This window comes from Chaetodon trifascialis, chromosome 14 (assembly GCF_039877785.1).
Source record: "Chaetodon trifascialis isolate fChaTrf1 chromosome 14, fChaTrf1.hap1, whole genome shotgun sequence".
NCBI classification, from domain to species: domain Eukaryota; kingdom Metazoa; phylum Chordata; class Actinopteri; order Chaetodontiformes; family Chaetodontidae; genus Chaetodon; species Chaetodon trifascialis.
The window spans coordinates 10,674,316-10,701,089 of NC_092069.1; the positions used below are offsets into that span (position 1 = coordinate 10,674,316).

Consider the following 26,774-nt stretch of genomic DNA (forward strand, 5'->3'; position numbering starts at 1 on the left):
AGTCTGCTCCCTTCTCTCAGAAAACTGACCTTGTTACTGAGAGCATGTCACACAATCTCTATGTAAAAAAGACATTCACCCAAACGATCTACCAGATCTTTCCCCCTACAGGGGGACTTCAGGGTCTCATTTAGTTTACATTATGGGAAACAAAGCGACGAGTTGCAGTAAACTTACCACTTCCAGGATCTTCTCTTCCATCTCGTAAACACTGCAGTCCTGTTACACAGAAGACAGTGATGACAGATTAGGCTTGTGAGCAGTAAACAACAGGGAAGAGGTTATTGAATGGCTAGAGAGAGAAAAAGTATAGGGATTGGGTGAATACAATATAATCAGGATTCCAGATATAGAACTGAGAAAATGGAGAACAGCCACAAATAAACAGCTTTTAGATTCAAATTACCTCTCTGCCTAAATTCTGGGGACGCTGTAATTGCATAATGCCCTCTGTGGTTAAGTAAGCTATACTGGAACGTAAATACCATACTAACACTCATATAGTATCAATGTGGAGATGACACGGTGGGGGAAAATTGGGGAAAAACATGCAATGATGTTCAGAAAGTCATCATCCAAATAGTGCTTTTGTTTTCTGCATATCTTTGAATGCATCACTGCTTCCCACAGCTGAAAGTGGGTGGGCTAGCGGAGGCAGGGGTCTCTGGACACGGTAGCTGTCATCTCGGTCGTTTTAGGGGAAGGAACCGACAATAAAATCTGCAAAGTCAGCTGGGAGACTGAACACCGTCTCCTCCAAGAATCCCAACGCAGCACTCGCAGACTGCAGCTGGACTGGACACAGCTGAGGCAACAGCCTCCCCTGACAACTGTGTTGTTGGTGGTGAAAAGGCCCCTGGTTAGGCAAGGGGAACTCTCAGTGTGTGTGGGGGACCCCCTACCCTGTTTATGGAACTGGCTATCTTGGGAATGCCCTGAGGGAAGGCATACATCAAAGCACAGGTGAAATGTTTCTGTCAAAACTAGAGAGCTCAGAAAACGTCAACAAGTCTCTTATTTCTCTTGTCAATGCAAAATAAAGGGAAAATGGTGCTGTGGCCCTCGTAGTATTAGTGACATGCATAGGCATGTGCCGTGTACAAAGCCAGCTCTGTTGCTCTTTGTAAATCCATTGTGAGAAAGCGAATGGGGGTCGAGCAAGTTTTTCCATATTTCCATAGCTTGCACATTCCACCAGGCTAAAGGGGAGCGTCTGTTTTCAAATGCGCTCGGCTTGTTATACTGTTGGGTTGTTTGCATTTACAAGATTTGTCTGACCTAACTGTGGCCGTGAGCGATGGCTTCACATCAAAGCAGAGTACATCCTACGCTCCCTGGACATTATTTTCGATCCGTTTGAGTGCCTGTTTGAAGGACTAAACTGTTTTGGTGAAGTAATATATATATATATACATTCGCCGTGATCCCCTTACATTGGGGATGAAAAGCCAATACAAACGTTAAGAAAAAACACAAGCATAATAGGTTTCGACTGACATATTGGTTTCCATACAATATATTTTCTTAAGTCAGCTAAGACCATATGGTGGTTTCAGAAGGAATTTGGCCATGCTTGCGTAAACATGCAACTGCATATTTCTGTCAGAGACTGGCCCATGTTTGGATGACAACACTGTTGACTGGGCCAAGAGGGATGAGCTAAAAATACATATTTCGACGATTCGATTTGATGGTCACGAAACAAAACAGTATCATTATGCGCCGCAGACACGGTTTGGCACCAAGCTTCAACATTTATGGTACATTTCTCTCGTTTCACAATACCATCAAATCATGTGAACACAATATCACGGATAATCCTTCTAAGATGTGTTCATGATATCCAAATGAAGCCCACATCTTTGTCAAAAACCAAAGTCTCACTCGCAGGCAGGAGCCAGATCACAACTAAGCACGAGAGAGGCTGAGGGACAATTCCCTGCGTGTACTGATCCCTCACGTTATGGACTTGATCCCACAGCCGGTGTGGATCAGATGACTCTCTGCGTGCTGCTCTCTGGGCCTTTGATCTGCCACCACAGCGGATTTGCATGGTCGAGCAATGAAGCGGCCACGAGAGAGGAGTGCTGGCAGAGTGCGGGAACCTGGAGTGTAGCTGCCTTCACACAGGAGTGAAATAAAGTCCACGGACTGAAAAACTGTAGACCTGGCTTTCTGACGTCCTGGTTTCCATAGCGTATCAACATATGGTAGGTATATCTGTTCTAAGTTCAGTGTTTGGCCAAGATAAAGGATGTTTTGTTTTTTTCCTGCTAAAAATAGAGAGAAATAAACATCATGTCTGATGCAACAATTCAGTGGGAGGCACAGACAAAAGACACGAGTAATCAATGCATAAGGAGTTTTTTTGAAAGACAATGACCTAGACGCTGACGGGTCAGCCAAAAGGGGTGATGCGTTCACAGTTTTACAGCTGTGTTCCATTGTGTGTGTGCACACAGGCTTCATTCAGGCACAACACATAAATTATGTGATCTGAAAAGCCTTAATTCTTGGCTGAAGTTCATGAAGGACTGAGGCAAACCTCACGCCGTCCTCCCCCATCATAAAACTAGACCTACAACCTATTTTATTAACCAGTGGCTCAGACTCCAGCCTGTGTAAAACAAAGGGAGTCTTCTCGCTCTGTGTGCAATTTGTGTGCAAGTTGAGATACTTAAAATGATTTGATGAGTTGGAAATAAGCCTCCTCATCAGCTTTCGCTGTGAGCTGATAAATAAGCCCAAACTACATCTCTCCTCCACTTGTTGGAGGAAACTAATCTCTGCAGTCTTACAAAGCTCTTTCAGCACCTAAGAGGAGTTTATTCTTCTCTATAACCTCTCCACTTCACATGGCAGCATGGGAAATGTATACCCCCTCTCTCGTGGATGACCATGACCGAGACACCCACAGTAAATCACCAGAGGCGCTGAAATCCCAGACTCTAGTGAGGAAAGGGGCACTCTGGGATTTTGATGCAATAACCCTCTAAAAATGACACCTGCAGTCTCGCCAGCCACTTTCACTGGTGGTGTAAAATGAGTTGCTTACCAGGCTATGCTTCAGTCAAACCCTTTAGAGAGAACAAATTGTATATACGAGATAATGGCTTTGATACTGGAAAAAAAAGGCCATTCACCATCCCCCTTTGTTTAAGACATACTGCATGCATGACCAACCACTGCTGGCTGGATGAAACTGACAGAAGTACACCCAATCGTATCCTGATGCAATGTGAGAGCAATTCTCTGCAGAAAGTTGTGAAATATAGTGGATGTATCCTGGTGCTCTGTTTTAAGCGTTAGCCATCTATCTGGCAGTCAGATGGCCCACCTCCTCATCCCTGTGTTAAACCTACACACAGGAAGCGCTTTCAGACCGCTTGGTCTCCCGCTGTGAGCATCTTGGAGAAGCAAAAACAGGAACCACATGGCTGAAGGAGTACGGCAGCCTGGGGAACGCTGGCAGCCACCTTTAAAAGTGTGCCAGTGGGTTTTTATGAAACTGGAAACACAAAAGCGAGGTTTACCATTAAATGTCCCCACACTAAGGGGGTCTCCTCATTAGCCAGCAGGAGGAGGAAAAAGATCCCAAGAAAAACATCAGTATTTGCAATAATGTGCTCAGACTGCTGGCTTCAGGCTTATGTCATGGCTGCCAGACCACATTTCCCATAACTCTCTTCTCCTACACTTTATGCATGTCTGTGCCCCCAGGCTGGTATGTGCTCAGTGGAAAAAGCTATTGTCTGTGTGTGTGTGTGTGTGTGTGTGTGTGTGTGTGTGTGTGTGTGTGTGTGTGTGTGTGTGTGTGTGTGTGTGTGTGTGTGTGTGTGTGTTTCCCAGGGGCGAGCTACGTGTGAGCTGCTGAGCTAACTAGTGTGCAGACCTGTTGAACTGTGGTGGTGAGCTCCAGGCACAGCTGAATGATCTTGTTCTTGGTGGCTGTGAAGTCACTGATCCCTGTCAGAGGTGTCCTGCAAGGAGACAAAGAAGGACAGGGAGAACATTAGGAAACAGTGATGAAGCCAAACCAGCAGCTCAGCCATGAAGTCTACCTTTATAAAGAATCTAATGTTCACTTTATATATGCTGTGATGTGTTTCTGATACTCTGCCCACTCCATTTAAAGGGGGAAAGAATATTGGAAAAACATTTCAAAACAGCGCATTCCAGCACAACACCACCACCAGCGAAGACCTCAGTCATAAATGTAGAGTTAAATTAACACCTCTTGGAAAGTTTGAACAAAAACTGGCCATTATAAGCTCCATAAAGAAAGAACATGTGGCACAGCGGCTGTAGTGGATTACATTAGATTGTATAGGTGTGCCTAAAAAAGCAGTCTCAGAGTGTATGTCTAGACTAATTTACTGATGTGGAGTGAGCCATAATACACTTTATAATAGACTCAGTGAACCTTGCTCTGATTACTGTGTTTTGGTGACTGGATGCAGAGACTTGGTTGTAACCCAAAAATATCACCATTCTTATGTCATTTTCCCACCGTTTCTGTCTCTTTTTCTGCCTGACTCCATCTAAAACAAACGTACCCAACTCTGCACGCGCACAGCGTAGTTCTATTCACAGTATTAACACAGAACGACTTTACTTACTTTCTTACATGAACTTACCAGATGTAAAATAACATTCAGCACAGCGCTCTTATAGACTGTTATACTGCTCTCATCTCAACATCACAACTACCATTTATATCATGACATCACCTTCATCGCATTAGCCAAGCTTGCCACAAAAAGAGAAGCTTAATTTCAGCCAGCTAACACTTAATCCTGGCAACCTGCTTAATATGCTCTGCTTTTATGGTGTAATGCGCTGCGGAGGAGGTCACCAGGAGAGCAGAAGGGACTCAAAAGTGCTAGTGTGGCTAGCAGCATGGATATCTGATCCGATTCAGAGTACACAGGTGGTTATAAAAATGATCTTACCTGTCGAGCCATGCAAGCAGGCTCTTTGCAGCACCGATCAGCTCCACCACTGAGGTAAGGAAGTCATTGGGGGGCTTGCGTGAGGTGCTGCCGTCATACGCAGGGCTTTTCCTGCGATCAGACGTGGCCATGTGCAGGCTGTTGGTGGCAGCTCTCATCCTCACAACCAGATTCTTCAAGTTGTCGGTCTCTACCCCATAGTTCTGAAATGGTAAATAAATACACAATTTAAACTAGGTCAAGCGACAGGGGGAAAAAAGCACATACCCATCCTGGAAGCAGACATTATATATTTAATCAAACTCCAGATAAAACAAGAAACCCTTCTACACAGTCTAGACCTGGGAGGCACCTTCCTTTGTCTTTTTTCTTTTTTTTTTTTAAACACATGTGGCGTCTTGTTTCCCATACAATGAGGAGCTGTAATCATTCCTTTGACAGTTATGATTTACGCGCACTTGTCTGTGACGATAGCTCGGGCATGAAATTTACCCTCCGGTCTTCAGATTTCTTCCAGGGCATGCAGGAAGGGCGTGCACGTGCCATCACCTGATTCCTATCAAGCAGAGCAAAGTTTGCATTCTTCAGCCTGAGTTGTTTCCTGCTTTTGCATTCCTCCAATTTATAAGTTATTCACATGCCCCAAGCAGCCGAGCTCGGTGTCTTCAAGGGCCACTAAGTACACAATAGGTTAGGCATGACCTGATGTACTGCACAGTACTGAGCTGCAACAGTATGCACAATTATTTCCTGGAGGGTAAAGAGTATGTCTGAGACTGAGCATGAACACGTGTAAAATATTTTTAAAGAGCTCGTTTTAAGGTATTTGCAATGTTTTGATTGAATAAATGGGTTTGGACTATGTGTTGGTTAAAGGTACGCAGAGAAGGGCCAGTCTGGCTCCTGTCCTGGTAAATATCAGCTTACACAGTGTTGCATCACTGTGTGTGTGTGTGTGTGTGTGTGTGTGTGTGTGTGTGTATGTGAGTGCCAGTAGCAAAGTATGCTTTGCAAGGAGTGAAACAGCATGTGTTTGGAAAACAACGAAGCAGATCTGCAAGTGGTTAGTGTCTGCTTTTATTCCACTGCCGCTCTCCAAAATGAGCTCAAAGAATAAAAAAAACACACAAGCTATGTCTCTCGTGTCAGCCCCAAAGGAATCCAGAATAACTGAATAAGTCAAACAGTAGCTGTAGCCTCACTCGTGCTACACTTGACATGACACTGATTGTTGAAACTTCATCAAAGATAAGCAAACATGCTGAGGGAGCATACAGCCGCAAAGAAAGAAATCTTTTGATGCTTTGGTTTCTCGTTCGGCCATTCACGCAGTGAAAGTAGCACAAAGGCAGTGTGAGCACTTCCCAGATCAAACGTCTCTCCTGGCTTTTTCATTAGCAGGCTAATCACACAGTCACAGCAGTTCTGACTGGCCCACAGATGTCCAGCGAGCTATTGTCCCACACTGCCAGCTGAGCTAAAAACCATGTCTGAGCAAAATCTGTGGTTCAAGTCGATCTCATAACAGCGTTTCAGGCCACATTTCCATTCTTTCAGGGCCTTTTTATAGACATTCAGTTAATATAGAATCAAGATGGCAGAAGCGTTTTTTGTGTAGGAGAAACAGAGAACGGCTATCACAACACAGTGCTTCCTGCCCTCGACACAGGTATTACATGGATCTGACTTGACTATAAAGAAAGACACAAATGCCTGTGAGCTAGACAGAGTGTGCGTGTGTATATGTATGTGTGTGTGTTGCTAAAATGTGCCATCTAAGGTTAAGTGCGACATTACACCTCGGGATAGATTCACCCCGAGGCAATGGTAAAATACATTTACAGCAGCTCTGTGGTTCATGACAGGGCCAGATGATCTGTCATACACTGTATGTTCGATGGCTGCTGGAGAAAGCTCATGTGAGTGTGAATATAATGCTGGGCTGGTCTTTGAGTGGGTCACTGGGGTCTGAGAATAAATAAAGAAGTGTTGGGTTTCAACACTGACTCTGCTGAAGACATCATGGCTCAGAGAGCTCCAGTAAAATTAAGTGAAATGTTCTCTCTTTGTCCCCAGACAGCAGTTTGCTCTTGATGGCCGTTGGGTGGAAGATAAGCATGAGTATGAATGTTTCCTAAAGGGCCATGGAGCTGTATGTTAGGCCATCAGCTGCTAACAAGACAGCTAAAGTCGCCGATATAAGGTGAAACTTCAGTATGTGTGCACATGCTTAAACATTTCAAATTTAAGAGCAATTTCAGGCAGCAAAGTGTCACAAAGATGAATGTGACTGCTTCAACAGGAAGTGTCTGACCTTACAGCAAACAGCAAGAGAGAAAGCTGGGGGCTGAGTGTGAGAGTGTGTGGGGGTTTCGGGTGCTGGTGGCCTGTGTTCCTGTCGGTAGCAGTGACCTTGCCTCAGTTAAAGCTAATTGAAGCGGGGGCCTCACTTCCTCCCAAGGGGCCAGTGGAAGGCCAAGGTCTCATTCTTAATAAGGAAACCCCTAACGGACAAAAAACATTTAGCCGGACTGCTTCTGCCAGAGGTGAACGGCTGCTGAGAGTCCAGCATTCCTGGTCTAAAGCCTTACTAAATAACATGAGACTATACAGTGCACATAACCACGCACAGAGGAGGTAGTGCAAACACCACAGTTTGACGGGAGAATAAAGTTCACGTTCAACAAAAAAGGGCTCACTTATAAGAACAAAAATCATGCAGAGGAAGCACTTTGGAGGCCAAATATGTGACGCTGCTTGGGAGGAACATGACTTGAGATTTCACTACACTGATGCGAAGGAAAGAAGAGAAATCTGTGCAGAATTACTGTGATAGTAAAAGAGGTTATGGGCCACATGATGTACCATATGGTATGTATAGTCTGTCATGAGTCAATCTATCAAAAAAAAAAAGGTGTGGTATGTGCCAAGTGCTTCCAGGTGTCCACTTCCAGCCATTACAGGTAGAGGAGATACTGCTGACAGGCTGCTGATCTGAGCTTTTTGCACAATGAGAAACAATGAAAGAGTGTGCTGACCGGGTGAAAGATGGGTCGAAGGGAAGAGATTGATCAAAACCGTCCCAGTTAAACCTGCACATAGTCTGGTTTGATCTTTGTCATCAAAAGATATCCCAGCATAGGTGTAGACTGCATATCATACTAGCTAAAGATTATGTCAACCCCAACTCAAAAGGAGCCATGAAATGATAATGAGATGTGACCTAAGAGATGAGATGTACACATGTGCACAGGATGCCAGAAAATCCATCCATAGCTTCAGTGCGCTGGAGTGACGGATCACTGAAAAAGAAATCACATCTTTTTGAGCCATAACATTTGTTGAACCAAGCCCATTTGACCTACAGCTTTCAGCATGAATGCAAGACGCAGCTGCGTGGAGGAAAGAGAAGACCGGACTTTTAAGTTTCTTCAGGGTAAAAACAACCATGCTCCAAACAATTCATGTACAGCATTTTAAGAGAGCATAAAGGAAGAAATGCTGACACTGATCAAAACGCAGGGAGCAGAATCTGGGACTTTTATGGCACAGGAAGTGATAAAACTCCAAATCGATCCCATCTGCTGGAAAACCTGCTTCTCTTTCAACTGGAGCATGGTTGGCTTTCATCGCTCTTTTCATGCTCACGAGTTGGAGGCAGAGACGTTTTTGTTGGCAGTTTTTTTGGGAAGCTGGGATGATAGAAAGAGGGGCAGCTGGTTCACTCCCAGAGTGACGAATAAGAGCCAAACAGGGGATCCATAATTTGAGCCAAGAGAGACGGCTCAGGTGAGCAGATGGCTGCAGCGGGAAGAATAACCTTGGTGGCATTACTGTTTATGAGAATAGACTGCAGTTTGTGTGTGTGAAGGAGGCTTTATATGTAAGGGACAGCAGAAAGAGAGCTCTCGTCTCCTCTGTCAAACAAATCGAACTGTAACTCGTTGCTGCATGATTGCCATCAACTGCCTCTAATAATCTAGCACAGCTTCAAACTGCCAAATTGAGCCCAATGTCTCCTCTCCTCTGAGTGACGCTGCTGTCCTCTGGCTGCTTCATGAGTTGTGGTGCTTCCACGCCCCACTGAGCTGCGTGGGAAATGATGAGACTTTCTACATCGCTGGTTCCTTTAGCTGCCCAACCAGAAACTACAGGCTGAGTTTTTAGCGACACTGAGAATGAGGGACAGGGAGGTGGGGTGGGGGGTTACTGTATTTGGACGCATATTACATTAACAACACACACTGACCAGAGCGCAGAGCAGATCGACAGCCTCCAGCACCAGTTCCTGGTGTCCAATCCTGGCCACGCCGAGCTCCTCCAGGTCTTGATGTGTGATCTTCAGTAGCTGCTCCCCACTGATCTTCTCCCGCTCAAAGTTGCTCACATACTGCTGCAGGCTGTCATCTAATCCTGGACAAACACGATAAAAAAAGGCAAATATAGAGACTCATTAGATGAACATTAACAATACAGATTAGTCTGCTACAGTTCAACTGTCATCTGCAAGAGCTCGTTGCTCAAATGTAAAAAAAAAAAAGGGCCAGCAAGCTCAGCTACTGTATACGTCATTCTTAACAGCACAAGTCTTAATAGTGTGTGTGTGTGTGTGTGTGTGTGTGTGTGTGTGTGTGTGTGTGTGTGTGTGTGTGTGTGTGCAGTGTAGATAAGGAACAGGTGTGACTGCTATCTTTGCTTGACAAAAACAAATACAATATAAACAGAGTAACGGTTGAGACCGCTAAGTCTGTTGAGCTGGTTGAACAATGGATGGCTATATTAGTGAGTGTATGGTGTGTGTGTGTGTGTGTGTGTGTGTGTGTGTGTGTGTGTGTGTGTGTGTGTGTGTGTGTGTGTGTGTGTGTGTGTGTGTGTGTGTGTGTGTGTGTGTGTGTGTATTTCAATAAACGTGCCAGTGTCAGGGGCGTCGCCTCACTACTATTTGGAGCACCAATGACAAATGAGATTAGACCGTTACACCAGCAACTAGTCTTGTTGAACACACAAGCGTGTAGCTCACAGGAATATACTGTTTACTGTAGTGTGCTGCAACAGGCTCTCTTGATACTGCAGGTTGAGTTACATACAGTACACGGCCATAAACAAACTGGCAAACTGCCCTCCCTGGGTATGCAATGTGCCCCTCAGTGGATCCTCAAACAGTGCTGAGACAACACAGCGAAGGACAAGCCTTTGTGTGTATCTATGTGTGTGTGTGTCTAGCTATGGGAGTAGAAGTAAACACCATCTTTCTCCCCATCAAAGGGCGCACAGAGAGGGGGCAGCTGCAGATGCATGGCCGTGCGCCCTGCTCTTCTGAAAGACCTGTCAGCTGAAAGACACACTCGCTCGCTCCAACCGTAACCACACACACAGTCACTCTCACAAAAATAATATTCTTCAGCGTGAGACGGGATTTGGCGGATCCGTTTTCAGTTTGACGTTCAAGTCACAAAAAGCTTGACTTTTTTTTTAAGAACATGTAACTTAACAGGAGATAACTGCATCCATATAAAATGTGGGGCATGTAGTGAAGATCTGCTGGGCGTGGTCTGTGGTCGCTGAGCCATTTTTGTGAATGGCACCTCGTGTCTTCATGCCTCTGTGACACTCGGTCTGTGCGTGTGTTGCAGAGAATATGTATAAGGGTAACAAGTGTGTTAGTGTGTCTGTGTGTATCGCAGTGCCCTGTGTTAATCAGCTTTAAAGGCCACAAAAATGTATTTTCTCAAACTCAACTTTGCTGGTGATGGGATCTGACATGAACATCATTTTCTGCCAAAGCTGGAACTGTTTCATATTAGAGACCTCTGAATTTCTGTTTCTCTCTGTGCTCTCCTTAGCTGTTTGAAGTGAGTGAGGCTCAGTTAGAAAAATATGTCACATACTCCCGTACACCAGTCAGGATTTAGCAACACGTGAATCAGAATCTGATGACGGCTGGTCGGTTGTTTGGTCACTGTCAATCAAAGGTTATTCTTAACTTTGTTTCTTATTCACTATGAATGTTTCCTGTTATGGAGGATATTTAAAGACACTATTTCAGAGGCTTCAAGTTAGCATTCAAGGTTAGCTCAAACACTTTCATGTACATGGATGCAGCTGCTTCACAGTAAAAACCTATTTCATCAGACTTACAGGAGAGAAGGCTTTGACTGTGAAGCAGCTGGCGACACACTATGTACACACATTTGTCAGCTAGCCTGGAACACTAACTTGGTATGTGGTAAAAGTGGTTGGTGTCAACTTTGAGTAGGTACATTTTTGGCACTTTTTTGTTGGTGGACCAAACTGAAAGCAGGAACCAAGCTTATTGATTCCTTGATATTCTGGCAGTGCATCCCTTTGAGATACATTTAGCACAGAAATTGACATCACAATAGCATTACATGTTGTGCAGCCCTTGGGTTCACACTATCTACAGAGGACTCACTTCAAGGCCATTAAAATTCCAATGTGGCATCAAAGATCACGAATGAAAGCATTTTCAATCCCAGAGAAAATGTCTGAGAGCTCAAGTCATCTCCACTAAATCAAAGGGAAATTCCATCATGACTTGTTAACCATTAGCCTTTACACAAGTCAAGTCCAGTTAGGCTCATTAGATTTTTCTCATTCCTTGGCATGCTAATTCCGCAGCAAGACCTCAGAGAATTTTAAGCTTAACCCCCGACAGGCCAGCAGCCTGCATGGGAAGCCACTCACACATTGTGAGACTTACAGGGACTGAGCACTGGCCTGAACCCACAGCAGCACAAACACAAGCCAAACACAAACACTGGGCCAGTCGCTTAATGCCATCAGATGAAAACAAAGACTTGGATCCAGAGGGAGCAAAGTTTCTCCTTCCTGCTCTGTTAAATAGGCATTTCCTGACTGTAGAAAGGCACCAGGGAAACCTGTGGTTCAGCTCACAATAAGACTTTCTGAGGCTTACACTGTGTGTGTTTTTTTAGCTTGTTTTTTGTAAAACCACACAGTATCATCAGACAGCCTAGATATGGGAAAACATTCTGGAGAAATGGGGGGGACGAATGAATCTGCATCCACTAATTGATGAATGAAAGGCCTATCCTCCACTCTAGGCTGTTTTCACTTTTCCATTCAGTAATTGGCAAGTGTTTTCTCCCCACACATCCTATCCCTGATCCTAGAAGTCAGACTTCAGAGAGTTGGAAAATCCCAGGTCATGGCAGGGTCCAAACTGATCTGCATTAGCTTTGAAATGGAACAATTGTAAGTGTGTTTACGTGCATCAGAGTAAGGGACCTACCACTTCAATGGCACCAGTGACAGAGACGGGGGTAAATGTGCACTACAGACAAAATGTATTACTCTGCCACAGAGTTCAGGGGCCCTAAGAGGAAGGTGCCACAGTGATGTCTCCCTTTAGACTCCGACACCTTCTGAATAAAAGGAAGGGTGTCCTTACAGTGGGGCTTATAAAACATTTATTGGGCCTCGATCAATGGCTGCTGGGATGTGTGTATGTGTGTGAGACTATCAATTTTCATTAAAGCTGGAGTAACCAGTAAAGGAGATAGAGTGTCACGTTATTGTGAATTGAGTGAGGGAGGGGGGGTCACAATGGAGGACTGTGTGAATGCTTTTCAAAAGCCTGCGTAGGATGAAACGCTTTGGAGTTTTATGGCGTCTGTGAACCACTTGGCAAATGCTGTCAAACCAGACCAAGTGGGTGTAACTGTGCAGCAGAGGCACAAACACACAGCACCAACGTCGAAAGCAATTGCATTGCCAAGGACATTTTATTTGCCCCCCAAAGTTCATTGTGAACTGGACTGAAATGTCAAAACTAAAATTACACTGAAACTACACATGAACGCGTGGTGCAATGTTGCAATCAACACACTGAACCAATTCAAAACAGACTTCATTTACAACTTGTTTGAGGACAAGTTGTTAGTTTTTAAATGATTTTACAGCAGAATTTTCATAAAACTGCTGGACAAGATAAATAGCACACTGGGAAACACTCAAAAGCTGCAAAATCCTCTTAATGTACTGTCTTATTTTAATAGTAGAAAATACTGTAACTGATTTATTGAGCACAGATGCCAACAAAACTGATAATCTTTGTTTCTGATGTCCTGCCTTGAACAATAAAATCCATTAACGGGAGTCATTCAACATTCAATCTCACTGCTTTTAGAATAATCTGATCTGACACAATCAAATTGTTTTCACCTCTAGTTAGAAAAGGCCTTCCCTGTAAGAGGAAGAGGATGTCATCTGAAAGAAATCTGTCAAAGTCTGTGACCAATAAACAAACACAGACTAGGAGGTGGCTGGCAAACGCCAGTCTGTGTGTTGCAGTATGGCACCTGCTGTTTGCTGTGGGGTCTTTCTTGCCACCCACCATCTCCTGTTCACTGCTATACAGAACAGGTTATCAACACAAAAGTTTCAGTGTATATATGTATACTCGTACACACAGGCATATTTCTGGACAGCTGGAAAAGCAAGAATCCCAGATACCCCAGTCTGGATGCAACAAGTGGAACTGGACCCTGCTGAGGCCTTTGAGCTCTGCAGCCTACTTAAAGGCTGTGTAAGCACACATATTTGGCAATGTAAACAACAGAGCCCATCCACTTGCAAATGGTTGAGCTATTCTTGTCATAATCTTGGCATTTCCCATCCGCACAGAGGCACAAAAACAGCAGATTGTGTGTAATGTGGCATGATAGCTCAGGACCCACTCTGTTTGTGTGATGAAAGTCATCAGAACTGCAAACAGGTTTGTACATGACATCTCACACGAATGTTGATCAATTTTGATCAACAGTGCTTTCAATGCAGCTTTAGGTTGCGAACTTCTTGTTCTCAGGGGTTTGATTACCTCAGAAAAGAGCGAACAGTCTTTCGCAATCAAGAGAGAGAACGAAACAAGCTCATTCCTCTTCACCTCCCCCATCTTTGAACCCCTCCCTGTGCTCCCAGTGGGAGCAGCAGCCACCCTGTTAAACACACACACACGCACACGCATGCATGCGCACGCACACGCACGCACACACACACACACACACACACACACACACACACACACACACACACACACACACACACACACACACACACACACACACACACACACACACACACACACACACACACACACACACACACACACACTAACCAATATCCCCACTGGGGTGGCCAGTGGGAAAGCTACTGGGTGTAGAATAGCAAAGCCACTGTAACTCTCTTTATTTGTCAGCCCGGCCTCTGAACCTGCGGGGAACGGTCAGGAATTTGACTCATTGTTCTCCGCTGAGCGACTCCATTGTGGGAATTCACAGCACTCTGGCACAATGGTCTCTGGCCGGACCAGGCCGTGCTGTAATTAGAAAGAAAGAAAAAAACCTCCTCTCGGCGAATGCTAAGCTATCCTAATGCATGACTTCACAGCACAACAACAAAGCCTGTACACACACATTGGCCTGGCCCGTCCAATGGGAACTGGAGATAGGAGTTACACAATGGTGCTCTACATCTCCCCACTGAGCATGGTGTGTCCTCATCTGAGAAAAGAGTAGAATGTTACAGATGTCTATGGGACAAAAAACCCTGATGGTAGAGTATTTTTCAGTTTTATTGTGCCATGCTTCAAGATACTGGTATTTATTTCATACATATTCCTGCAACAGCTGAAGCTGCACTGGACATCAGTTTGGATACTGATAATGAGCATCAGATTCAGTGAGTCCTCATAGCGCTGAAAACTTTGTCTCAAAGATAGCCCTTTTTTTACTTATATTGCTCTCTGACGGCTTTGCTGGCTATGACCCTGTGAGAGCCATGTTTTATTCTTATCATTGCTTCCTCCAGCTAACAAAGACTCTTTCACATCATGTACCCTAATCTTAAACACAGACAACTACAAAAAAGCAGTGACATGTCCTGAGTGGGCTTCCTAAAGGAGAAAAAACAGCTGAGGCTGGTCTGTCCACAGGCAGACAAAAGCAGCTCTGTCTCTCACAGGGTGATGGACGATGACTGATGACGGAAAGGGGGTGGGGGGTGTCAAAGTTCGTGGGGTTGTCGTGGTTGAAGCACATCAGCCCCTGGGCTCAGCTAATCCTCACCTCGAGCACAACACGACCTCAATACATTGCTCGTCCCTCGTCAGATTTCCATGTCTGAGGTTCGGGGGGTGGACGGCTAAGTTAGTATTGACTGGAGCGAGGTGAGAGGTGGTGTCTGGAGGCGCTGCAGGTCAGAGCACACTTGTGACTTCCGGTCACAAGCAGATTAGAGGAGGGAGGAAAAGAAGATATGAGAGAGACACCAGAAAAAGAGATAAAACAGACTGCTGCAGGCACATTACTGAGTCTCTCTGCAAAACTGCATCAACCAAAACAGTTGTTGCTAAAGCTTAGGACCTGGGAAAACAGACAACTGAAGAACTGGCTGTCTGGGTCACTGAGTTTGCACCTGATACATAATTTCATTTTCTCTTGACACAAATCGTTCACCAGCAATTTCAAAACGTGTGACCTGTAATCTGTAGCAACTGTTCTCTATAGTTTAGATTGTCATGCAGTTATTCCACAGGGCCTGATCCTGAAGATCCTCAGGTAACTTGGATAAGCCACACACATATAAATGCCAATAACGCAGAGAGCTTATTTTACTTCCAGCTTGCAATAAACCTTTTTTCATGGCAGAAAGAAGTGTCAAACTATTCTTTAATGACAGCTCTGTTCTATCATTGTTCTACATTATGTCATGATTCAAGTTACTACCATTCATAGCGTTCCTAGAGGTATTTATAGCAGGAGGAGCACACATAGTTGCAACTCATATACGTGGCGGTAAACACAGACAGATATTTGACGTATTCATGTGTGCATCAGTACTGAACCGGTTTGTAGAACTGCATGTAAACAGCTTATCATTCCTGCAAATGCCAGTGTCGGGAATAGTATGTGCAGGTAAGTGTAGCTGGTGCTTGTGTGCTTGACAGAGATGGGGCAGGGGTTGGAGCAATAAGCTCTCAGGCCAACATAAACACCCATCACTCTCCAGCCAGTCGGCCGCCCGGCGACACTGCAGCTCGTTACCACTGGCATAAACACCCACTAAAGAAAGCAACAAAGACCTCAAAAATGTCTCAAACTCCCCCTTCTCCTCTCAGCGCTGTTCCTGCATCTACACCCACCACAATCTCTCGTCTTTCCTGGCCCCTCCAATGTTCATATTGTTGTGGTTCCGCCTGTTGACAAGTATCCCAAGATAGTCACAAGTCTTTGTGTCTTGAAAGTGCGCAATACAATGGAGACCGTCACTTGTGGAATTTGGGAATGGTCTAGCGCTTTCCAGTTTTAATCACAATAGGTATTAGAAAGCAATAACCAAAGCAATAAGGACACTGCCTCTGTGTGGCCCAAGAGTTACTGCTGGAAATGGGCTGTTGCATAACAGAGCACCCCTCTGTTATGCTGTTTGTGTGTCAACAGGACTTCTAAAGCACTCACTTTGCAGAACATATACATCATTTCACAAAGACAAACTATAATTAAGCACCACCGTTCTTTGAAAAGTAGACAGAGATGGAAAGAAAGAGGCAAAAAAGTTGGGAAACAAAAGGCAGACAGAAAAAGGAAAGACAAAAAACAAAATGACCTCTTTTAAGGAGGTAAAATCCCCCATCAAACCTAACCCTGGGTTCAAAGTTAGAGCCCACGAGACACAAACAGGTCATGCAAAAAAACACAGGGAACCCAGTTTAGTGCTTTCTTCCCATCACATGTATGGTGTATGATCAGGGTGGCCCTGCATGCTGATTACAGAGCAATTTACCAGGACCATAATAGCTGCCTATGGAAACCACAATAAAGATGTACAAGGTTTGGGGGAGGAAATGTGCCCCACTCATTTAGTTTGCCATGGGAAAAGTGTGCTGGCACTCACACTAACACTGCATGTGGGCATATTTTCTTGCAGAGCCAAACTTAACTTCATCCCTCGTGCGATTGTGTTGTATGATAATGCTTTATGTAGGACTTTTATGAAACAGAAAGATATGACCGACAGAGACAGGCCTTTAATTAAACTAAAGATAGCACCATATTGCCCCTGTGGCTCGTATGGTTGGCTACAACACTCACTCCATTCCTAATGTGCATCCCCATAAGCATCTTTGGATAAGAACCTGCTAATTGCCATAAATCTCCCAGAAGGTAACCCCCCGACCTCAAATCTTGTTAAAACGTAGAGAGAAAGATTCCCCGGCCAAGCCAGAGAGAGGATTTACTCAATCAAAACCGACAGTGGGTCCATCTCTGACCCTGACACGGTGTAGGTCCGTTCCTAAGCCTGGCCTGTTCACACGCCAATCTGAGCTTGCTGCCTGCTTTCTACGCAGGTTAAATCCAGCAGGAGCACTTCGCTGTGACTTCTGAGTGCTACTGGTGGTCAACCCCTCGGCCACAATGGCTGCCAACAAAGAGCTGAGGCATTGGCTGGAGCTGTAAATAAAATTAAGGTTACTATAGTGACAGGGGAAGTGGGGAGAGGTTGGGTGAACGGATGAAGGAGGCTGAAGTGAAGAGGAGGAAGAGGAAAGTGTGTGTGACACGCAAACCAATGATTTACAGCTGGCTTGTGTCCAGGTCAGGGGAGGAGGACACAGGGGTCAGAAAGATTAAGAGCATCATTAGTCCATCTCTCCTCTCTGTGGTGGACCGAGAACAACAACAAAAACACACGGGCCTAACAAAAAGCCACATATTGTACATTCCACTCAAAACACAAATCAACAAGTCGATAACTTTCCCTGAGATTTCTCAATGAGTCTTTCCGTTCACTTTGTCAGCGTGGCACGAACAGAATGAACGCTTGAATGAATTATGCTATGTAAGAGATCACTAGGCAGCCTACAGCCCGTGGGCAGCTGATCCCGCTCTCACTGCAGCGAGGGCTGTGGGTGGGAGAGGGTGAGTCATCTTCAATAAAAAGGTAGCAGTGAGTGACAGTGTGTCACCCGCAAGCCAGGACAGCACATCTATGACGCAGCCATTCAGAAAACACATTCGCACACCGCTTGTGGTGCTGTGGTTTCTCTTCTGACTCTCCGGCTTTGGTGGTTGGAGATGTGCCCCTACATTTTGTTTTCATGCTCTAAACCAACGATGGATTCTTCATGAACACACACGCACTCACGCTCTCGTAAAAACACACTCCGCCCATTCCAGGTGAGGTCTGTTTGCCATCTAGCCAGCACCTGCTGTGGGTCACCCCCACAGCCGTGACTGATTAAGAAAGGGACAGTTGTGTTCTTATAAATGATAAATGTGCTGTTGACTGGAACGGGTGACGCATACAAACAGATGACAGGCAGGTGAGAGGCTTTTCCCAGGTGTTTGCACCGATGGAAACAAAAGGAAGGATCAACAGAATCTCCCATGGTAGTTTTTTCAGATTTTGTCAAAGATGAGCCACCACGCCCTGCGTAAACAAATTTAAAAGCTACGTTTTGCTCTAATAATAATAATAATATTCTTTTCTATTGAATTGAGATAACAGAAACACAACTGTTTTTTTTTTAAACTTTCTGACACTTTCAACTTCAAGTCAAGATGAGCTGAGATAGGAGATATGACAGTTTCTTCCAGCCTCTGGCAAAAACGTAGATGATTATTATGGGAAAGCATAAAAAAAATGAGCAATAAATGGGTGTTTTTCTTGAAGGTGTTGGGGGGAGTCCAGAGGAAGATGGACAATACATTAACGAGGTCCTTTGGAAAAGCACAGTATGAGTGACTTCACTGCTTGCATTCCTGGAATTTTCTGAGGACTTGCTAGGTACTTTCAACCACAACCAAATGAAAACAGAAGCTTGGCACACTTTTGTTCCTTAACCAGCTTTATGGCCTTTCCATGATACAGTACTCTGTACCTTCGTGTGCTGTAGACCAGCCTGGAAAACCACACATAAAAACAACCACAAACAGAGTGAGGCTTCCCTTTAATCATGCAGGTGTTTTCTACTTTCCTGGTTAAAACAAACACTTTCATCCATCCACCCATTCAGGGTACATGGAGACATGCTGACAGTGGGCCTCAGGGTTCATCACTGCGCCATCAATACCATGAAAATACAGACTAACCTATTAAAGCTGCCTTTCTATCAGCACTCTCTAATGTAAAAAGTCAACAAGCTGAGAGAGTCAGACACATCACAGCAAATTAAAACGTGAGCACAGCCATTGAGACCTACAAACAATAACAGCTTCCATGCAATGCTAATTTAATACCAACACAATGTTATTGTGGAAATAAAACAGAATGGTTTGTAAAGTGAAAGCCTGTGAATTCTCTTAAAATTTAACTATGACTGTACCTCCTATAGGTACTACAGTTTAAAACTGTGTGAATAACTAGACAGGAATTCAGTGAGTCTCTGTGGAGGACTGGAGAAAAACTGGACTAGTCTGAACATGTTCTGAACAAGCTCTGATCTGGCATCTGCCCAAGTACCCGGCTAAACCCAAAAGTGGGTAACAGTTCATAAAACTACATATCACTTCATAATCATAATGACACCGCACTCCATTACAGTGTAAGCTGGTGGCTGGATGAAAGAGCTTTGTGTGTATTTGGTCAGCGAGGGGGACCATCAACTCGACCGAGTTCAGCATTTTAAATCCGTTAAAAGCAACTGGTGGCCCCAAATGCAACAAAAGGCATGTGTGACCTGTTTTGACTGCTCATTCGCAGAGCCACTGGTTTGGTGCACGACAAAAAAAAAAGAAAAAAAAAGAGCAGTTGACTGCATTCCTCTCATGTTCTGTGGTTATTTGAGCATAACTGCATTAGCAGTGCTTTGATAGCAAAACCAACACAGCCATCCACTTCCTTTTTCCCTCTCTGCACAAGTCTGGATCACCATACAAGCACAGATCTGGTTTGGCAGCAATTTGAGTCATTAACATACTGGTAAAAACTTCAAATACATGACTGTGAGAATGAACCTTAACACGCAATCATTACACACACTAAACCAGTGAGTGTGGGAAGGCCCACAACCTTTACGTCCCTGCACAAGAGGTCAGCATGTAACCCGAATTTGCACTTGCACCCGCTGTGCCACCTCAGGTTGGAGCTTTTATTCCCATGGCTTTAGCGTAGCACCTCACAGGCCAATGCTCTTAGGGCAGAGCAGGGCCAAATAGCTTGCAGGTCGGCTAAGCTGAGATCATCTGGCAGATTTGCAATGCACATTTTAGATTTGAATGAAAACCAAACTGGTCTGAGACAGGTTGGCAGGAATACGAGGTGACACTTGGACTCCTCTCCTGACACTGGAAGAAAAAACGATGGGCATACATGCAAATGCAAACTGATTTTGGTTTACCGATAAAAATCATCACCCCTTAAGTGCTGCACACGTGAAGGATCCTCACTGTGCACTATCCAAACACAACATCAAAGGTGAACGCACTGAAGCTGAAATGAACAGCAACTTTCAGTCACAATGTGAAGACCTTAAATCGAAAACACAGACTCTTGTTTTGTCTTTGTCTCCTCATCACCTGATTACAACAGACACATTAACTATTGATGACTCCTGCAGAACCCTCCAAGCTCCTGAGGCTGTTATACTTGGACAGTGGGACGTGTGAGAAACAGGCCACGGAGGGGCCGACAGAAACGAAACCATGGCAAACCCTTTCAGTCACCTCTCCCCAGGGGGAATCCTCTTACGCCACTTCCCTTTAACTCTAAAGACCATTTTCTATGGAAAGGTAACGTGGTTATCTGCCCATCAATGGAATACAATAGGTCCATTTTAAAAGCTGAATGGTTGGATGACTGGAAACTGGTAAATGACAAAGACAGGAGTTTTAACTTTAGGGGATGCCAAAAGAAAAGTGTCTTTTTATTGAATTAATTATTTCACTTTGTTACTTATGCACGCGCGAGGCCACGAGGGGTGGGCGGTATACTGGTTTTGTCACAACATGGATTATGCAATACAGTCATTGCCGTGATAAAGTTTTAACATATTAAAAATAATGTGCTTTACTGTGGCTGTGAGCGTTAACTTATGAGCATTAACCATTCACACACACACACACCGATGTCACAGCATGGAGAGCGATTTGGGGTCTTTCCAGGGTTACTTTGACATGCCTGCTGAGGCCAGGGGTCGAACCACCTTCTGATAAGTGGATGACCGCTCTACCTAATCATTTCACTTCTGACTTCTAAGCTCAAGGATGAATTGATGCCAACTTCAAACTTAGAACCTACAAGTTTTGCCATTTTTATGTTGCTTTGATGTTAAATCTGCTGGTTAGCCTTTCGAATTCGCCGTCAGCACGTTCTGCGGCTAATGTGGCGTGTAGCAGCTTTTGTAGACCCACATGCTGGAGACACATTGGCATATTTAATGTTGATGGACGACAACAGAAATTGTGTGAATGTTAAGCCTCATTTGAAGCCAATTAAATACCGGAATAGGAGGCTGGATGTGGGAAACTGTTCACATTGCTTTTTGTGTAGACACATAGCCAGACCGAGCATTATCACTTCATACTGCAATGCAAACTCAGCCGGTTTTGGTGTTACAGGAAAGCCCCCTCTGCTGCGTGCTTGTCGGTATGTGTGTGTGTTGCTGTCGTACATACATGTACTTGATAGACATACTGCGTGGTACACTGACTTTTGTACTTTTATAATATGCTTTGGGATGAATCCTACCTCTTGTCGAACTCTGAGAATGAATCACATGTTGGGCAGGTTACTGTTTCCAAAACACATGTAGACCTAAACCTCATTTTCATTCCTATTTAGAGCCAATGAACACATCCGTTTTTTAAATATTTATTTTCTTTCTTTAAAGGTCCAGTGCGTAGATTTAGTTGCATCTAGTGGTGAGTATGCAGACTGCAGCCAACTGAATACCCTCACATCACCCTCCCCTACAGCAGCCACAGAAAATGAGAAAGACTCTCTCTGGAGCCAGCGTTTGGTTTGTCTGAGTTACTGTAAAAACATGGCGGTGCAACATGGTGGACTCCATGGAGGAGGACCTGCTTCCTCTGTAGATCATAGGGTTCATTCTAAGGTAACGAAAACACAACACGTCTAATTTTCAGGTCATGATATACTAATAAAAACACAAGTATGAATATTATATTACATTTCCAAAAATAAATCCCCCTTCATCCTACATATCGCACCTTTAAGCAATGTTCCCTTACATTGCTAACAGAGTGAAAAGAGGCAGAATCATGTTTTGAGTGGACTATTCCTTTCATTTTTGTCATACCCTGATATAACACCATCACTGTAAAAACAAACAAATACTGTGATTTCAATATTAGACCACACCACCCACCCCTAGAGGCCACTAGAAGGGGGACACAGATTTCCGCTGTTCTTAAAGCTCATGTTTAGATTACTTTAACACCTGTCCTCTCTGATGAATATACACGCAGCCTATAGTGCAAGGGTTGCTAAAATGGATTATGCCGCCTGCGGAGCCTATCCAAACATAGAACTCCACTTGTCCGATTGAGCTGGCACTAAAACAGAGGCAGTGGATGCCTTAATAAGGGTGAGGTGTCTGCACAGCGTCTGTTCACACTCCAGTTTAGGAAGTCTCTGTTAAAGCCAGATAAGGATCATGGGCCTTCATTGCTCACACCTCACTATCATGTCTACAGATAAGGCTGCTGAAGGTACCCATCAGTGGAGTCACTCAGCATGTGTGGACTCAGCCACAATGATGTTATTTTTCCAAACACACACTTGGCAAAAGACAAAAGCGCATTGAGCACATGCTTGCCACCTCACTCTGACAAGGTAATTGACCTCTTGGCATGTTGGTGCTATTTGTGAGGCAGCTTGTAGCCCCACACGCCCTTGCTCCAACTCTTACATTTCCATCCAGATGTCACAAAGCAAGCCTGCTGTATGAGGTGGGAAGGAACATGGGTTCAACCTGCATCTGATCATTTGTATCAGACTTCTGGTTATGAGTTGTGTTCACAGTCAAGACACACATCTACAACGGTAACTCCAAACACAGTACTGACCGGCTAATGGCACCAGGCCTTGTACTGTATAGATGTGTACCAGTACAAGACGCAGATCAGCACAACTTTGATCATCAACTCTTGCTCAAAATAAACCCATCTCTAAAATTCACATGACTAATCCATTTCCAGATAAAGCTCTTTGAAATTTGATTAGCCACTATTTAAGTGTACAAAATGCTGGAGGATATCCAGGGCGTCTGGATAAAAGCAGCTCACTCAGACAGTAGTTGCAGGTTTGCATGTTTGGGATGCCTTGTTAAAACTTGGCAGTCTTACTCTCAGTAACTACAAGGTGGACAAGTGAGGAGGAAAAAAAAAAAGAAAGCATGTTTGGTAAATGAGAAACTGAGTTGGAGCTGAACATTCCCTGAACAGTGCCAGCACTTCTCAGCTGAAGCATTACCCATGTGGATTCAGGACTATATTTGGAAAATGTCTAGCAGCATATGACTTAAACTTTTAACTTTGTGGACAAGGGTGTCTTAATGTTACCGGATATATGCACTTCTTCAAATTAATCCTTAGTTGAATTTTGAAAGTGTCACAACAAACCAAAAACTGAATTAATTTACTGACTGAAACAATATTGTGCTGTGACAGCTATAATGTCATTAGAAAAGTGCATTTTCCCCCCAGGGTAATTAGTCCCTCACATGACATAAGGGATACCAATCACACGACACCACAGGTCCAGCTGGAAGATCAGAGCTTGTGACAAAGGACTTGCGCTTCAGGGCATCTTCAGTCCCCAAACAAAAAAACAACAGAGTTTAAACTGAAAGAAGCGAATGTCCTTTCACTGCCAATAAACATCCACCATCCACTGCTTGATCTCCTTGAATAATGCAAGTGATTAACAACAGCCTCAATACACAAAAACAGTCCCTGTCCTACTGTGGAAAACAACCTGAGGCAAATGACAGTGGTGGTCTTCACACAGTGCTTTCTGAGAGTTTAATTTTACTTCTGTCACAGAAGCGCAACATCTCTGGAATCACCAGGGTTTGCCATTGGTGTGACCAGGTCAACGCAAGGCCACGGCCCTGCACTCGATGTGGGTTTAAATTCAGTTTGCCTTTGGTATGAAAGGATTACACAAGCTGTTCCCCAGTCAAACAGCAGCAGTGGTTACATGCTATGTCTTGGCCCCGTACTGTACAGCGGTCACTGAGAACAACACAAGGCCTTTTCTTTTCCATAAAAACAGTTGGCGACTCCTGACCCTCACTTAGCCGCATACTTCGCTGCTCTTAGACACAAAAGTGTTAAACATGATTGTGGAGCACAAGCTGCTACTTTGGCTTATCAAAGGCTTACCGAATAAAGAAAATATTAAGTTAGGTTTGTGTAAGATAAATTTTCACTTCAACATATTTGTCTTGAAAACATTCATTAAGACCCAGCAACTGGGAGTCAGGCCAAAAGGTGATCTGTGGAGGGGTTTGAATGATGAAAACAAGAGGGGCTGTAATTTGAATTTTGGTTGTTTAGTGCGTTTTGTTTTGTGGCTCTGACTGCTTAAAGGCAGATCCAATTTCTTGCAAATTGTAGTCTACACCCACTGACAACGCCTCAAACCAAAGCAAAAGGCCATTTAGCCTGGCCTAGCCTAGACCACAGTGAGGAAAGCTCAATTTCAGGGATGACTTTGCAATGCTGCATCATCTGTATTGTTGAGTGTAAGGACATCACTGGAGCAACCACTTTTGTTTGGTTAAACTGATCACAACCACGCCGAAGGTCCTGATACTCACCCATCATTTGGTATGAATGGTCAGATGTAAGATGATGCTCATGTTAATGGACTGGTTTTGTATGTGAAAGGGATGCGTGAAATATTCCCATGAATGGTGAGCTGTCATTTCAGTTAGTTCATGTTTGCAGGGTTCTGCAAATCCACTGGTTAAGACCTACAGAGACAACCGCTGAGTCAGATTTGCTGGGGACTGACAGCAGTGGGGCCTGTGTAGACAACTAATCCTCCAGCCATGCATGGCCTGGTCGGGCTCTTTTCACTGGACACACTGAAACTAACCCCTCCACAATCCCCTTTGGCTCCTAACTATGGCTGAGCACTGGCAGGCGTGCCTCAATCAGCAGTAACAGCGCTACAGCACTGTCATAGCTCCAACTGATGACAAAAGAGCTTGCTCTATGATCCAAATTATGAGATTAAAAAGAAAGTCACGTATGATTTGTTCTGGGATGTCTCCAAATGTCCCTAACAGTTTAGTCCCACCACTGGTCTTATAAATAGCCCATTACTCCTTCTGCTGTGTAGTATATACACACTTCACTTTTCATGTGTTTGGAATGATAGCACTCCACTTCCGTCCATAGTTCACATACCATTTGGTGTCCCTCACCAGACATTCCTATGCTGTGACTGAGCTCAGGTGAAAGCATACTGATGACGAGCAGTCCTCTCAGCGCCCGAAGCAGGTTTGGTTTTTATTTTATGGAGTGTCAGATCCTAAAAAGCACTAAAGCAGAGGTCTGACCAGGGTGGAAAACTGACGTGATAAAACGTGAACATCTACCAGCCTCTGACAGACACATGTCCAGCCACTCAGCAGTAAATGATTACTTCTGTCTGAAATCTGCCATCCACTTTGATGCTTTACCAGCATTTGGCTGCTGACTGGTGCTTATTTTCCACCTGGGTCCAAATGCAAAAATGACTGATGGGACTTCAAATCACTTTGACTCCCTCAGAGGGAGCAGGCTTGCCTCACCAGGACAGTGATTTCAAAACGGAGGTCATCATTAAAGTGAGCGCTAGAAATGAACCCATCAGTTTTCCTGAGTTAAAAACAATGATTACACTGAGTGAGTGCTGACTGACAACAAAGCTGGCGTTGGAGACCCTGGGGTGAAACGGTGCTACAGTGTCAGTTACTGCCTGTCGCTCAGAGAAGTGACACAATTTAAAAGTTGGCGACGAACAGCAGTTTATCAAAACACGGAGCATACAGCTAAGATAACAATAAGAGAGGCTGCTTAACATGCTAACATCTGTAAGTGAGAGGGAAAGAAAATGCGGTGCCATTGTTAAACGCTTCGGTGGAAGTATGTTGACACACAGGGGCAGTTTCGTAGAAACTAGCTCGAGATAACTGAGGAGCGACTCAAGAGTTGAGGCAGAAAAGCTTTTGAAGTGTAGTAATATCGTTTAAGTGCTATTGTTTCTGTAAAAAACAAAAAACAAAAAAAAAGCCCTTCATAAATTAACGTTACAATGGGAAACAAAGTGCTCGAGACTTAACTTACCTTTCATCCAGTCGACAACTTGCTTCGGCGTCCACTTGGTTATCGGCTCCATGGCTTCTTTAACACAAACACTAGAGCCAAAAAATGTGCCAAAGCTCGGCGACGTTGTTCGATAATTTGAATAAAATAAATGTTTCTCTGTCACATTCTTCGCAACAGGTCGGTGCTGCTCGTCTGCCTGTGCTCGCCGACTAAACAACTCTGGGCACGTTGCTGAGGAGGCTGGTCTGAAATCTCCCATCACTCCTCATTGCCCGGCCTTGGAATGATGCTGCATTCAATGCTTTCAGAAATACTGGAGAAATCCACACTTGGACGCGAAATAACGACCAGATATGCCCAAATAATAATTTGCTTTTCTTGGACACAGATCAGCTTGAATAATCGCATATCTTATGTTGTTATTTGAATAGTTTTGTATTGATATCTTCACAAATGTGTATGCTTGTAGAAAAATATCCAAGATATACCTTGACGTATT

At 44.3% G+C, this 26,774-nt stretch overlaps 1 protein-coding gene across 1 annotated transcript in view; it reads right to left on the reverse strand.

Annotated features, from left to right (window-relative positions):
* Positions 1-26,511, reverse strand: part of LOC139342312 (connector enhancer of kinase suppressor of ras 3-like) — a 46,354-nt gene extending 19,843 nt beyond the window's left edge. Inside the window, exons 1-5 of the mRNA XM_070979365.1 lie at positions 26,294-26,511; positions 9,202-9,365; positions 4,953-5,155; positions 3,893-3,980; positions 178-219 (exon numbers count right to left, since the gene is read on the reverse strand). Of these exons, the coding sequence (XP_070835466.1) occupies positions 178-219; positions 3,893-3,980; positions 4,953-5,155; positions 9,202-9,365; positions 26,294-26,345 (549 nt within the window). The 5' untranslated portion in view covers positions 26,346-26,511. The remainder of the gene's footprint in view (positions 1-177; positions 220-3,892; positions 3,981-4,952; positions 5,156-9,201; positions 9,366-26,293) is intronic.
* Positions 26,512-26,774: the final 263 nt, after the last annotated feature.